This window comes from Megalops cyprinoides, chromosome 12, assembly GCF_013368585.1.
Source record: "Megalops cyprinoides isolate fMegCyp1 chromosome 12, fMegCyp1.pri, whole genome shotgun sequence".
Classification (NCBI taxonomy): Eukaryota; Metazoa; Chordata; class Actinopteri; order Elopiformes; family Megalopidae; genus Megalops; species Megalops cyprinoides.
The window spans coordinates 10,894,498-10,910,664 of record NC_050594.1 but is presented as its reverse complement, the minus strand read 5'-3'; the positions used below and the strand labels follow the sequence as shown (position 1 = coordinate 10,910,664).

Sequence of the window (16,167 nt, the reverse complement as noted above, 5' to 3'; positions counted from 1 at the left end):
ACCAATGAAAATGACAAACTAAAAGAGGCAGAGTACAACACAAGCAAATAGCCATATACTGTAAGGAGTCAACAATATTAGAAACACTGCTAAATAATTGGCCAGACAGGTTACAAGCTAGCTAGTAGAGATGTAACTGCATGAAACCATAGATTTTTTTTTAAGGAAAACAAAGATTAAGACATAAGAAAGTGCTTTAGGTGGTAGTGTTTCAGGTGTTCAGATTGCAGAATTACAACTTAACTGATCAGAACATGTGACAATATGTCTATAGTCATGGATGAATCAATACATCAGAAACATCATTTTGTTTTACCTATTTGATTTGGTCTGCAAAGAAAATCCATCAGTCACAATTTGGAAGGTCATCCTTACTGTTATAGTATACTTTACCACCTGAATTATACTTCAGTTGCAGATGGCATCAAGCATGCTTACAGGATTTCAAAGTCAATTTTAATAATGTGACTGTATTTGCATACAACAATGCAACCTACAAGTTAAAGTATATAATTACTGGCTTGTACATGGCTTGTTGCCAACATGTTCCTGCATAACATTTCACACACGTCATTGTGTATGATTATAAATAGTCGGACTGAGTTCAACATGTGACAGTGTTGGATCCAAATGTTGTTGTCCGTTGTGCTTAGGTATTAGTGGTAATTACTTTATTAACTTGGATGACTGGGGAGGTGAAATCAGGCAATTGTTAAACAAGTGACTTGAAAAAAGGTGCTATCAACCTCTTGGCATGGGAGGACTGAAGTACAGGCAAGAAAACAAGCTGAGAAAAAGAGAGGACTGTAGTCCCAGTGTATTGATTTGTTTCAATTGCTTGGAAATCTGCCACATTATCAGTTTGTACAGCAGTGTATTTACTGAGGCAAATTGGGTTAAATCCTTTGATAAAAGCTACAACAGCAATCCCCACCCCACCATATGAACCTGCACCCTGATGAATATAGGTCATCTCTGTAGACCTGTGTCTTGTTCCTGTGTCTGTAATTATTCAGTGATGTATTTAAAGACATACTTGTAATTTATCACACATAAATTTGTCAATAACAAAAGGAGCAAAAAGACAGATGAGATCAACAATAGCTATATTTTAACTAAGTAGTCACCATTGTGAAAACAGCATCTAAATTACAGAGCAAGGAAAATATATTGTCTTATTTTGTTTAAATGTGTAAAGCCTTTTAGTTCATATTTTGATTATTGTGAACATCTTGAACTGTGGATGTGAGTTGTGAGTTGTAATTCTGTGTGTGAGACTAAAGTGATTTAGTCTGTAGTTGAGGATAAGTCTTGGATGTCAGATTAATGAAGATCTTGGTTACTGTCTCTTCTGTGAGTGCCATTCAAAGGATTTTAAGGCAAGCATCAATTTCACTGCCACAGCATAGATACGGCTCTCACATCATTAACCATCATTAAATCCAAATATGTCAAACATGAGGATGCTCACTTTAAATGAACACACAAATATTGTTCAGTGAATTAGATGAACAGTACAGTTTTAAACGTACTATTGTACATTTATTTATATTCAGATATTATTTATATTGTATTTAAATGAGAAAATGAAGTGAATTAATAGTATGCATCATTTTGATATCGCAAACTGTTACCAGCTTTCATTCACCCAGTCTTTGTGAAATTGAAATATGAAGTGTGGTGAGCACATAGGGAATTAAACAGTGCTAGTTTTAATAAAATGTAACTTATTGGAATCACTAGCTTATCAACTGCTTGCCTTCCTGTAATTGCACCTTTAGTTAAGCTACTGCTGTACATCCTCCACTAAGTAATTCGATTAACTGAGAACCAAAGCTCTATGTTTAATAAATATATCCAATGTAGTGTCCTGTTCTTTGGATAGAGTTAAATATGTTTAATATATCTAATGTGCATTGCCCTGCCTTGGGTAGAGTGATATATATCTAATACACCTAATAAATCTGAGGTAGTGCCCAGTTCTTTGGGCAGAGTAAATACAGTTATTAACTGAAAAGGAATGATACAGTTCACCATGTACTGTGTGCCAGCTTATTCTTCTCAAAGTATTCAAATTAAGCACAGCTGGTGCTGTTATCGCCAGTGGCAACGTGTGTTTTTGACCTTCATAATAAATGCCTCAGATGTTCGGAGGAGCTGCAGGCGGAAAGCCGCTTTGCTTCTTCTTTCTCGGGTTGCGTGCTATGTCACATCAGTGGAAATATTACTCCACCACAGAGAAGGAGCACCTTGGTTGAGGCGGCAGGGCTACACGCTGCTTTCATCCTGCAGCTTGTAAATGAAATTTCAGGAGAAAAGACCGTAAGAGCGCCTACCTCCATATCCCTCCTCCCGGTAACAGCACAGACTCTGCCTCATCTGCACCTCTATGAGGGGGCTTGCTTTATTTCAGCATTTGATAATCATGCAGTAGGCAAATTTAAGAAAGGGACGAATTTTTCTTTGTTTTTTATGCACAGCATTATATCATTTTAACATGTTTGTCTTAGTTCAGATGTACATTAATGGGCTGTAACTGACACCGTCGCAATGTATTTCTTGTGCATCAATTCCAGGCATGCTTGCTTTGGCCATTCTGTGAAGAGATATAAAGAGCTTTAAAAATTTCTATTTTTCATCAGACTTCATGTTGAGTCCCGTTGAATTAACCAACATAATCAGTCAAATCTGAGTGTTGTGTGGTTTGTCTTTGTCATCCCATCCTCACTAAGGATGGCAGTGCACCATCTAGCAAATAGTTTTCATTTCATCAGAATAGCTGCCATGGGCTTTGCCATATGCCAGAATAGCTGCATGGAGTGGAATCCTGTTGTCTGTTCTGCTTTACGTTGGAAATGAACATTTAAACAAAGAGTCTGTGCTTTACTCATAGTAAACATTTGATCTCTGTCAGTCAAAAGCATGAAATGTGCTGGAGAAGCAAAGGCAGTCTCCAAGCTCACAGACTTCATGGCAGCAAAACCTTTCAGTAACATAATAGGCCTGATTTTGATGGTCTGTACAAATTTCGGGAATGCAATCCTCACATGTGAAAAGAGGTCATCGTAATTGTGGCATTTTGGCAAGTCTTGAAACCTGATACAGAACAAGTGGTGTGCAAGCTGAGGAATACTTTTTGGTGGGCTGGAGGTGTGTGTAAGGTGTGGCCTTGTGTTAGCCAATCATGACACAGCAGTGTTACCTTTAAAAGTATGCTCTTGAAGAGTGGCACAACAACATTTTCCCCCAAAAACGTACACCAGCAACCGCAAAGGGCTTCACCTTCAGTGTTTCGTCCCGGAGCAGGCTGACCTCTGACTCAGTTCCCTTCCACAGGGGACAGCAACATGAAGTCAGAAGCATATGACAAGAAATTATGGCCATCAGCTAAACAGCTCACTTTAATAAAAGGAATGGCACAGTGACCATTCATTTGAGTCACATGCCAGCTCATGTACAACGGAGCAGGGCTGACAACCATTTGGGAAATCCCAGCAGTCAACCACACAGTGTGGTGGAATAACCTGCCGGCCTAAAAAGCCAAGGCTACTGTCACCTTCATAGCCATAAGTAGGGAATAGGGACAGTGGAAGTGTATGGCACTGGTGTATAGCACTCGTGTATGGCAGATATTTTGATTAAATGAAAACAATTGGTTAGGTGGCGCATTGCCATCCTTGCAAGGATGGAATGAGAGAAATGAGCTGCACAAGATTCAGGTTTGTCTGGCTAAACTGAACAGTGCATCTGGAGTAGATTTCAGAACTCTTTTTTTATTGAAAAGTCAGTGCTTTCATTGAGATAATTAACATTGTTTTATAAATATTTGTTTTCATCAGCAGATGCCTTTCCCACATCATTCAAACACCACCTGTCACACACCTTGTGAAAACCCTGCATTGGGCTGTCTGCCATCTCTCATATGGTTAAAGTGCAAGCATGAGATATCGCTGCATCCCAGATATTCCAAGTTTTCCCTAAATAGTGCTGTACTTGGCATAATGCTAGGGTGTTAAGCATGAAAGTTGCATCTCGGCACTTTCATTATTTTTGCTGACTGTGCCAACATCAAGGTACCAAAACCAACTGCACTGCCAGTGGGTCTGGGTTTTGCTCCATCAGCATCAGACCCACTATGTGTTGGTGTGACACTGGTTTACATTTGGTAGTAAGCACAGGGCCACTGCAGACTATTAGGTCAGCTCCAAAAGCTTATGTGCAGCAAACGATCTGAAGATGTGAACAAATTAATCAAGATAGCTTTGGTGGTGGCATTGTGAATTCTCAGAGGAAATTTACATTAGGATTAACTTTAATACATTTTTAATATGTAAAGCTTATTTGTCAGACATGATATGGGGGAAAAGCTCATTTGTATGTAATGAATCAGATGCGGTTATGGATGTGAAAGCAGCTTTAATGGAACTGAGGAGGAGAGGGGCCTGTGAATTCTGATTGGGTTGTGTGCTGCGGCATTCTCGTACACTCACGGATATAATGGTGACTCTAATGGGGGGCTGACAGCCTTGCTTCTAGTCATGTGACTCATGCATTATTTTCCCGTTCCATTAATGCAGAGAAGCCAGACGGCTCATTTAGATTAAGATCATTTGCCGTCCGTCTCCACCACTGCCTGTGCTAATTGCTTCCTGTTTAAGAACAGTCACTTGTGATGCTGGTAGGGTCTCCTTTTTGATGGTGTCAGAAACAGACTGTATTTGTTTTTTTCCTACTCCTGCTGTACAGCACATAAGATGTACAGACATATGCACAAATATATGAAATGTAAAATTTGAAATTTTTGGGCAGCTTCTTGAAGGAAATTTCCCGGTGTTTTCAAAACAAACCAGAAAAAAAAATTGGCATGACTGCTGGCAAATGATAGATGGATTTTTTGTAGTTTACAGTTATCAATCTCAGGGTAACTGGGCCTTAAATTAAGGTTAATAGTTATTGTTCTGAGTGTCATTCTTCCATGGAATGATATGGTAATTCATTCCTGTCTACCTTTAATCAGCAAGTTGTGAAAACTGGTGTGCTGGTCAGGAAAATATTGTAGAAACAAAGGAGTGTTAAGTTGCTCACTAGAAATCACCATAGAAAGGTACTTGTGGATGAGGCTAGTGTTATGGAGGCAGAAAAGATGTTTTTGAGAATAGATTTATGCACCACATGCTACATTGTGCAATAAGCTTCTCCCACATAATCCCCTGTTTTATGGCAGCATTTGATGGATCATACCTCTGCAGCTGTAATGAAGGGTTGGAATGCATTCTATATGTCTATTCCATTAACAGTATCTCAACTGTCCCTGGATTGTACTGAAGAATAACTAACTTACACAAGGTGTTTAGCCTCCTGGCAAAGGACATCACAAATGATGTTGTCAGTATTCTGTAGAACACATTACTCCTAGAGTGGTATGCAATATTATGGCTCATAGATTATTTAGATTATTCATACCTGAGGCTGTATCTAAAAAATGCCTGATAAGAGTACATTATAGCTGTACAAAGTATATTGCAACCTGCCCAGTTTCTTTTTCATTGCATTAGGGTTTTTTCTCTCTTTTTCATCTCTTTTTTTTAAGGTGACCATTACCAACAATTTTTTATATATAAAAAGTTTGTCAGAATCTGGTTTGCTGCTTTTACCATTGAAGAGGGATCTATAACATTATTGTTTATTAATAACTATTAAGTATAATAATTATGAATATTTACTATTAAGTTCTAATACTATCATTACATATCAGTACCTAATTCTGTTGTGAAAAAATGTGCATGAAAGAATGATCATTTGGAATCACAAGCATGGAAAGAGCAGGTAGCGATCAAAGGGTGCAGGAAGGTCTCTGTTTACAACACCGCAAAAAAGGCGATTTTTAGAAGCAACGTAATTACCTGGGACTGAAACCACAGGCTGCTAACCTGCCCATACTCTTCATCTTAGCCTTGTAGCCTTTTAGCCAAGATAAATGGCTGAGAATGAACCACTTAGGGATTTTTCAGGCTAAATCATAAATTAAATAATAGTTCAAACATGTTCATGGTTTGGACATGTTTGGATCAAGAACATCTCAGTCTCAATCAGCAGTAGCCCCTATGTGGTGGAACATGCTTCCTTTTGTGGTTAGAACATACTAAAGCCCCCTTCTGTTGCAGCCTGAATACCCACCTTTTAAGACTGTACCTCAGTTCCCCTACCCTTTTGTCATTTCTCATTCCCATTATGTCTAATTTTGTATGCGTTATGTTTAGTACAGTTTATGTGGTAGCTCTCTGTTTCAAATGAGGTATTTATAGCATATAAAATTATGTAATTATTGTAGTTATAACATAGTAATAGATGCATCGCGCTTGCACCTACTTAGTTCAAAATGTAAGGCATTATGTCTGACACTGACATGAATATGATTAGTAGCATCTTTGCACATCATTTCATGCCACTTCAATAGATTTTGTGTACTAGCACATTGGAATTCAGTCTGGATATTCAGTGACAAAAAAAATCTAAAATTGGTTTCAATGAGAGCTACCATGTTTAAATATTTAAACCACCAAATATTCCAGGGTTTAGACCTTTAAACAATCAAACATTCCAGAGTTTATACATTAATAAAATCTTCTATGCCCATCTCTAATGCGGGTGTGTGCGTGTGTGCATGCATGCAAACCTTTACATTTATCCATACATTTTATACGTTCTTACAAAAATATGATTTAACAGAAAAAAAACTGCAAGTATGCAATCAAGTTGTTTTGTTTGGTTGTTTGTTTTGCTGAAATTAAGTTTGGATAATTTGAATACTCCCAAATCCACACAGCGTATCAACCCTAAATGCACATATTACAACACTGATGGGGCCTGTAATTAGTATTAATGTATTATATCTGTAGCCAGCTGTAAAAATGTGATTTTCTGTCTGGATGAAAGTTAATGCAGCCATCAGTGTTTACAAACAAGTGAGGTTCAGTGTCACTAAATGAGTTTTTCTGATGGCAGCAGATGTAAGAAGTACAGAGCGCTCCTCCTACCAAACGAGTTGCTTTTCATTACATATTCTGAGGAATTTTTTTTTTTCTATTTTTTCTTGGGCTTTGCTGTTATGAGTGAAAGATTAAGAGTAGGAAACCAGTTGGCAAAGGCACAGAAAGGCCATGCTGCCACATAGTCTGGGGAAAAAGGGGTGCTGAAGAGCTGGAGTCAAAGACTAGAAGCTCTGTTGCTGTGTCGCTGCGTAGTCGGTGGTGACCTCATTATCTTTCAGGTCGCAGAGCAAACCCACTCCCTCTGCCAGTAATCTTTATCCTAATCATGTCAGATCAAGATGCATTTACAATTTTTTGTTAAAGCCAGTTAGGCTTTAATTGACAGGAATGCTAATTATCTCATTACTCGCTGCATCCACATACCATAGCCCTCTGTGTTTATGTCTTTATTTGTAGGAGATGGGGTCTGGTCGCGTATTATTATGTCCTTGTTATAACATCTTTTAATGGATAATGTTACAGAAGGGTACCTGAAATGCAGGAGTCGATAAATGCATTATCCCAATATGATTAAAATGCATTGGAGACAAAATTGCAAGAACAAAATGCTACTGTACATGACATAATGAAAATGCCTTGACTCTAAATGACACTTACTATAAAAAAAACAGTCATCTAAATTGGGTCATTAACATTAAAATCACAACTTATTAGATATTTTACAGAGAATGTGTAAACTAAAGAAATTTAATTAGTTGTGAATGGGAGAATAATTAATTGCAACTTAGTTTAGACCTGTCCTATTTTAAAAAAATATGTTGTGGTTTGATGCACAATTGTCATGTAATGTGAGTATTACTGGAGCTTGAAATTAATTTTAAGTTATTTTTGTGGAGGGAAAAATGAAAAAATCCAGAAATTAATTAATTAAAGATCCTTAACTCTGGTATTGTAAGTACTCTAGTCTTGCAGTGTTGACAAAGGAAAGTCACAATTTAGTATTCTGGTCTCTTGTGAAGATTAAGCATATCAGTCCCCCCCATCCCCCCCCATAGACTCAGGCTCATTAATCAACACTATTAACAGAGGTCTTTTTTCTAGTGCTCTGAGACCTTCAGCATCTCAGTGACTTCAACATTTTGCAAGAATCTAAAGCTTCCATGCATGGACAGAGAAACAGAAGCTTTATCTGCAGTGCTGGAGTGATTTAACAAACCTGTTTCTAACTGCAGTGCATGTGTGAGTTAGCACACGTTTGTCAGAAAGGATCACGTGAGGTTCTTTGTTTGCTCGGTAGCTGCCCTTGTAAAGGAGAGTTGAATGCTTTCATGTTGCATGTTGTCCATGCTTACAGCTTTGCTGAACAGCAGTGCTTGGGATTTGAACTTTGAACCTCATGGTTTAAAAAAATCATTCCCTTATCTCTTTCTCCGATTTTCAATTTTAAGAAAAACATATGGCAAATTTATTTTTTCAATGTGTTTCACCTCACCAACCTCTTCTCTTGAGAAGCTTTAAGGTGATTGGCAACCTCAGAATTTTGCTGTTGATGTTGAATGCCTCCTGAATTAGTAATCATACAATACTGGTCGATAATAATTCATGACCACATCAAAATACAGTAAACTCAACAGATTTTACCTCTCTCCACTGAGTCAAGGCAAACCCACAGTCACTCAGGTTAACTAAGTCCATGCTATTCTGTGCCGGTGCCCTTCCCAATAATGAGCATGAAATAACCTTAGCATGCAATGCATCTTAAAGCAAGTTCATGCATTTCTCCCATTGCCGCTTACCTCCGACACAAAGAGCCAGGACTGAGTGTAAAATATGCAGTCGTCTTGTAAAATATGGAAAAGGGGTGTGGAGGCGAGAGCTGCCCCCCCACCCCTGCAAAGTGAATGAGGGCATTTTCGCTGCCCAGCAGAGCGTGTTTCTGCCCTGGGTGCTGTTACAGGAACATCCTCAGTTTTAACGCACATGGTCACCCTGCGACAGGCTCCTGGCATTGGGTACACGATGCGTAAATCTTGCCGTGCTGGAATAAATGTTCATATAGGCACCATATTTTACTGCAGTACCCTTCGCCAGCAATGTTAAGATGGGGAATAAAGGATTTTGTGTCCTACATTTCATTTGTTTCAGGTTGGAGGGTACATAGAGGACTCACCTACAGTAACACAGACTCCAGGTGCTGTTGTTATTTTAGTGGGAATAATTATTCAGAGCTAAAAAATAAACAATGTGTGATGTTACTCTCTGGTGATATTTTGAGAATGCATTTATCCATGCACTTTTAGCTTCCGAATAGCTTGATGTTGGGTACTTTGCATTTCACAGTAAATGCATGCAAATGCACACCTTCATTTCATTGCTGAATTTTTACAGATGGCAATGGGTTTATGCCCACTAGCAGAAACCAAATACCAACTGTTGGCCAGCTTGAGTGGCTCTTACTTGTTTGAATTTAGTGTGACGTCTGTGCTGTGAAATACACCTCCATACATCCACTGAGCTGGTCAATGTGTGTACCACACATCCACTGAGCTGGTTAATGTGTGTACCACACATCCACTGAGCTGATTAATGTGAGTACCACACCTCCACTAAGCTGGTTAATGTGTGTACCACACATCCACTGAGCTGGTTAATGTGTGTACCACACATTCACTGAGCTTGTTAAAGTATATACCACACATCCATTGAGCTTTTTAATTTATGTACCCCACATCCACTGAACTGGTTACTGTATGTAGCGCACATCTTCTGAGTTGGTTAGTGCTGTATGTGTAGCAAACATCCACCGAGCTGGTCTGCAGAAGGATGGAGTTTTGAGTTCTTGCAGTGTAACCCTGCAGTTGGACCCTTGAGCAAAGTGTTTATCCGATGTTGCTTCAGTAAGTATTCAGCAGCATAAATGGATCGCATTTATAATGTGACAAATAAGCCCTGGATAAGTTAGACTTTGCGTTGCCATGTAATCAGACTGAAAACCCACAGCCAAGAGGGAAATGGAAAAAATGTCTTAAAAATACTAGTCTATGTAAATGTGTTACTGAAGTTGTTATTACTAGTTTACTACTCTATAATAAGGTTGGGGTCATTTAGTAGTATCATTTTGAAACACAGGCGATATAAGTACAGTATGAATTGGGTGCCATTTCATTGTTCTACTTTGAACATTATGCCACATTACAACAGTATAATATATTTGCTTGCTTTGATACAGATTTTTTGGTGCATCAATGTCACTTGAACTCAGTGTGTAACAAACAGATGTAGTTAAATTACCTGCAGTAATGGCCAAGATGTTTGAATTTTTGATAATTAAGTGAAGGACTGGGAGAAATTGGGAAATTAATTGAGATGATAGTGGTTCATTAATAACTGGTTAAGGAAACAAACCCGCAGATGTTTGAAAAGCTGATCAGAAACAGACACATGTTCATCCAGGTGAGCAGCAGTGTGGTTCTTTCTCTTGTCTTCCTTGTCTTCAGGGAAAGCAGTACTTGGCAGTGTGCCCTGCGACTAGTTTGGACTAGTGTCTCACAATAAGAGAAGCATGTCATCAGATTCAGTGCCATTTCATAGTACTCTGATGCAGTTCATTTTACTTGAAGTGTTGTACCTTGTAGATTAGTTTCTCTGATTGATGTCTGACTGAAAGTGTTTTCCTGTGTAAGTGGTTAGCTGTTGTGATCTTTGTGATTTTTTTTGTTGTCAGGAAGGTTTGGAATTCAAAACATCTGTGGTTATATTGTATTATGCACTGTGTCAAGATTGTCTGTGTAAAATGGTATCAAAATATGAATTTGATATTTGTTCAACTTATATCTACATCGGTAAAGTGCAAATAGTCATCAAAAAGTAGAGCCCACAAACATTTGTGCTCTGTTCCTCTGTACAGAACTCCTCATGTCTAAATTCACAGCTCAGGTTCATTTTTGGATCGAAGGCTGTGTCAGATGGAACTCATAAGATTCTGTTCTAGAATTATTAGGTCTCCATTTAGCTTAACTATCCCTGCTGGTGCAGGCAATTTGGCTTGATTTCAAATATGGACATAAATTAGAGCAAGGAGGGATCCAAGGAACTAAATCTCACTCCAAAGGTCACATTCCTTTTTTCGTTCATCTAATTTTGTAGTTTGACATTTTGATGTACACATTTTTTTATTGTTCTATGTTTTATTACAACTGTCCTTATATTAATGTACATTCTGACAATAGAAGTAAAATAGCTATGCATGGCAGCTGTTTTTGTTGAAATACTGGAGCCAGTCTAATTGAAAATGTGTTAATTGAATGCAGTGTCTTGTATTTTGTCTCATGACATTTTAACCTTTCTGCAGAACAAGGTAAGGGCACAAACATAATGATCATTTGTTTATTCAATTACCTCATTAAAACTTAGATTAATGTTCCTATAGTATCAAGAAAAATCGTTTTTTTAATAAAGCCTGCTTTCATAAATGCTGCATCCACATCTTTGTTCTCTGGCCCCTCCTATTTTAAAAAATTATTGTCAGTGTCATCTGTTACATTGTGCAAATTCTTGAAGATAAACAATAAAAATATAACAGAAATGTAATAGAAAACATAGAAAGAAGAAAGAAGAAAACAAAGAAAGCATTGAAAGAACAGTTATCCCAACAAATCAACTTATCTATGATAACTTGATTAATTCCAAAATTTTGTGGATTGCTGTAAGTGTTGCTACAATTTTCCTGAGGCTACAGTTGGCACTTCTGAACTGTTATATTCCTACAGATTTCGTGATCATTATCAACTGCCATTTGCATTCATACTACTGTGGTGTTAACAGAGAAGCAATTAAAAACTTGTACATTAATTTCAGTTGCAACATTGCCCTCACACTAGTACGAATGTTTAACCAATGAAAGCTGTTTGTACCGTCATCCTTTTGATCTCTTTTGCAGCTTTATGATTATAAATTGTCTCTTTGCCCTTTGACATGTAGCACTTTTCTCTTAATATTTGTTTCTTGCTTAAAGTAACAAATGCACATTCGCCTGCTCATATTAGGTTTTTGTGTGCATATCAATGTGTTGTTTTTAGTCTCTAAATGGGAATATGGCCCTTTCTCTCTCTTTTGTTCTACAGAGATGTTGAAGGAATTGAACCAGCAACGCAGAGCGAAAGAGTTTACAGACCTGAAAATTATTGTTGAAGGCAAAGAGTTTGAAGTCCACCAAAATGTTCTAGCTTCCTGCAGCTTGTATTTCAAGGACCTGGTCAAAAGGTTTGCCTTCCTCCAGCTGTTGATCTGGGCTGTTCTTTTGTAGGGCGCATTTGTGTCGCTTTTATTCCCTCCCCCTCTCTTCTAGGTTTGTGAAGACAAAAGGTTCCTGTCACAGGGCCAGCAGCCATTCGCTTTGTGCTTGAGTGAATGTATTTCAATATTGGAAGGGTCTGCTCTTTCTTACTCCTCTATCTCCATAGACTAAATGAACCAACTTCATTTTAATGGCCAGATAAGAGGTCCATGACTGGGTTTTTTTTTTAATATGGCAGAACTTTAAAAAGTCTAATATATTCATGACACATGTTACTGATGTCAGAAACCTTTGATAAGATCATACATCCACACAGTCCTTTCCTTTTAGTGGTCTGAATTGTATAATAAGAAATTTCCAACATTTGCTGGGCAAATGTAATGTTTATTTCAGTTTGATGTATCACTGTATATATGCCTTCTATTGTCAGAAGTCATTTATAATTATTTTAATGAAGTGTCACAAAAAGAGGTACAACTTCTGGTTCTTATAGGTAAAGAATAGCACCTCATGTTGGTAGAAATGGCAGACAGGTACAGTACAGTGTGATAATTACACACTACTTGCACATAAGCAAATTGTCCAGTTAGTCTCTTAGGTGATCAGTTGTTGTGCTCATGTGATACTGTTTGTATCTGAATGATACATTTTAATCTTATTCTGTGATAGTGTGGGATGGAGGATATTGGCTGTAATTGAGAATCAAGCAATATACCGTAATACAACTCCATGGTAGCGCTTGTTTTCCTTGCTTTTGTCTATTCTTCTCTCAGTCTTGTTGCCCTGAATTTGCAAAAAGAAATTACCAGGTGGCATGTCATCAATTTGGAAACATGTTCTTAAACTGTAGCCGTGCCTAATAGATAGGTACTCTTGAAGTCAAATTAACGCCTGACTAAAGTCCTCCCTCCCCTCCCTTGCATTTAGCCTAATCTAGAACGAGTGTTACTGTTTTCTCTCCACACGTTCACTTAAGTCAGTTTATAATGTAACACATAATGAAAACACCTTTCAAAGGGTTCCTGCACGGAGGACTAAAGCATATTTTAGAAATATACATTTGCAAGACATTCATAATTAAATAATAACAGATAGTGGGTTAATGAAAGATCTTTACTATTTCATTATTTATTATGTTTTTTTTTAATCAGTCATTCTGACAGTAGATAAAAAGTATTTTGGAAAGTGGAGTGTTTCACACGGGGAGTTTGGTGAGAGGGGATTCACAGGGTGACACCATGCTGTGTGAAAAATACAAAGCCGCAGAATCGTTGTTGGAGGTAGCCTGCCCCTCACAGCATAAATGAAGTTTAATTTAATGGGTCCCCCGTGGCTGCCCGTTCCTCTATCTGTCTGTCACAGGACGACCCAGAGCACTGGCTGAGCGTTTATGTGGAGCTCACACCCTACAAATCCTTTCAGAACGTTCCAGGTGACTTTAGGGATCGTCAGTAAAAATTACAGCAGAGGACTTTTCCTCCTTTTTTGCACTGTCTAGACAGAACTGTTCTTTCTCTGGAATTCTTTCACTGAGAGATACCCATCTGCTGATATGGCCCCTCTTTATTCTGGCTCTGTTAGAGAGCTGCAGTATCAGACACATGTCTTTGGTGAATGGTGCTGGAGTCTGTGTCTGTCAGAAAGCTCTTTATTGTCAGACATGTCATCGGTGACCTTGCTATGATGGAATCTCAGCTTATGAGACCCTTTTCCTTGGTTTCATTCTCTTAGAAACCCTGTTTTAATGTAAATGGCCTACTCCGCAACCAGCCAGCAACCAGCACAAAAGCTAATTCAGTTAGAACTCAACGTCATCTTCCCATCAGGCAGTTTTTTTTTTTTTTTACATCTCTTACAGTGGACATGAATGCATAGCAGTGCATGAGATACTGACAGAATCCATGTTACCAATAGCCTTTTGTCATCTGTGTCATCATGCTTCAATTAATAATGCTATTAATTAATAAGATTACTGAAGATCAGAGATCATGGATCTCTGACAGCCACCAGGTGCTTGTAAGCTTGTAAGTCCAGGTTTGGAAAGTTACTGCTGAAAAAAAAATGCTTAGTTGAAATTTCTTCCATGCTCCCTCCAACTTGATATTACATGGAGGTAAATGGTGGCATTCAATCATACAATGAATCCTTTTAACTTTAGGTTCTGTCTTCAAAAGTGGGCAGGTTTTTAACATTGAAACTGTCCATGGGGGTAGTAGTAGTTACAGTTTTGTCTCCCAAGGGCACCAGAGACATGTCCTACTGAAATGATTTCCCTCACCATATAATGTTTACTGTTGAATTCTTTACTGATACGTTGTTGGAAAATGTTCATGCTGTACTCTTCCTCTCAATTCCACAGAGTTATGGGCAAAGGGCCATGGTCGTCTTTAAGGAGAACAGCATTAAGTATACACTATCTGACTCCATATTCTGCTTTTGATACTCAGAAAGACCCCTGTGCTACTGCTGTGGACAACAATGTGTCTGACAGCTTTGTGCATATTGAGAGAGCTCCACATCAACTCAGAAAGGCTGTACATGTCAGTATCTATCTGATAACAAAAACTGTATTTATTTTCCACTTCATGGAATTGTACTTGAAATTTCCTTTCATCTATCTGTTGCATTTTTGCTTAGTAGATGCACTTATTCAGGGTTACTTTCATAGCTTTTACAGCTTAATTTTTTAAGGTATCAGGAACTGCACCAGCAATTTTTGGGTTACAAGTCCATCTTGTATCACTGTACCATACTGCTCCTCCTTACCACTATACCTCACTGCTGCTCCTCAACCCTACACCACACTGCTCATCCTTACCACTACACCACACTGCTGCTCCTCACCACTACACCACACTGCTGCTCCTCACCCCTACACCACAGTGTTGCTCCTCACCACTACACCTCACTGCTGCTCCTCACCCCTACACCACAGTGTTGCTCCTCACCCCTACACCACAGTGTTGCTCCTCACCAATACACCACACTGCTGCTCCTCACCCCTACACCACAGTGTTGCTCCTCACCAATACACCACACTGCTGCTCCTCCCCACTACACCACACTACTGCTCCTTACTATTACACCACACTGCTCCACTTTAATGCTATACGACACTGCTGCTCCTCACCATTTCACCACGCTGCTGCTCCGCACCACTACACCACACCACTGCTCCTCCCCAATACACCACACCACTGCCTTGATGCTGTTCACCTCCTTCTCTGTATTGGGATGATTTACAGCATGACATTAGGGCTCCACAGGACTTCAGCATAGTGTTTAGTGTGTTAGATTTTAATTGATATTGATCTTTGTATTGATTTCAAGTAGTAGTGAGTAATTGCTGGATAATGTGGTGCCAGTTTGACTGTAGTTTCAGAGGAGCTGTCCGCATTGATTTTAGACACTGCAGACAATTTTTTTTTTTTTGTCTCACCAGAAAGTAGAAAACATGCATCGATAACAGGAATTCCGAGTAACGTACCCAATCTTTGCTCAAGGTTGACTGTTAGTAATATGATCGTGAGACGTTGTGTTTGAAGAGACACATTTTCAACCTTTCAGACATTTCAGAAGACAGAGTAGCTACATGAAAATGACCCTTATGAGATTGAGGGCTACGTGAAAATTACTTATTTAAAAGCTGGAGTAGTTACATGGAAGGTATTCTTATGAGGTTGACTAGCTGCATGAAAGTTATTATTGTATTATTGCTAGAGTAACAATGTGAAAATGACTGCAGTCGCAATGTGTGCGAACAATATGTGTTCCCATTCTTTTGGCTTTTGTTTTGTAGTAAACAGACCTGAGAGAAGTGGAGAGAGAGAAAGCAGGAGCGAGAGATGAATGGTGAGGGAGGGACGGAGAGAGAGAGGG

The 16,167-nt window shown here is 38.6% G+C and overlaps 1 protein-coding gene across 1 annotated transcript in view; it reads left to right on the top strand.

The window, feature by feature from the left end:
• The window catches only part of LOC118787205 (kelch-like protein 29), a 109,714-nt gene that overhangs the window by 55,235 nt on the left and 38,312 nt on the right, over positions 1–16,167 (top strand). The window contains exon 6 of the mRNA XM_036542679.1: positions 12,116–12,254. Coding sequence (XP_036398572.1) covers positions 12,116–12,254 — 139 coding nt within the window. The remainder of the gene's footprint in view (positions 1–12,115; positions 12,255–16,167) is intronic.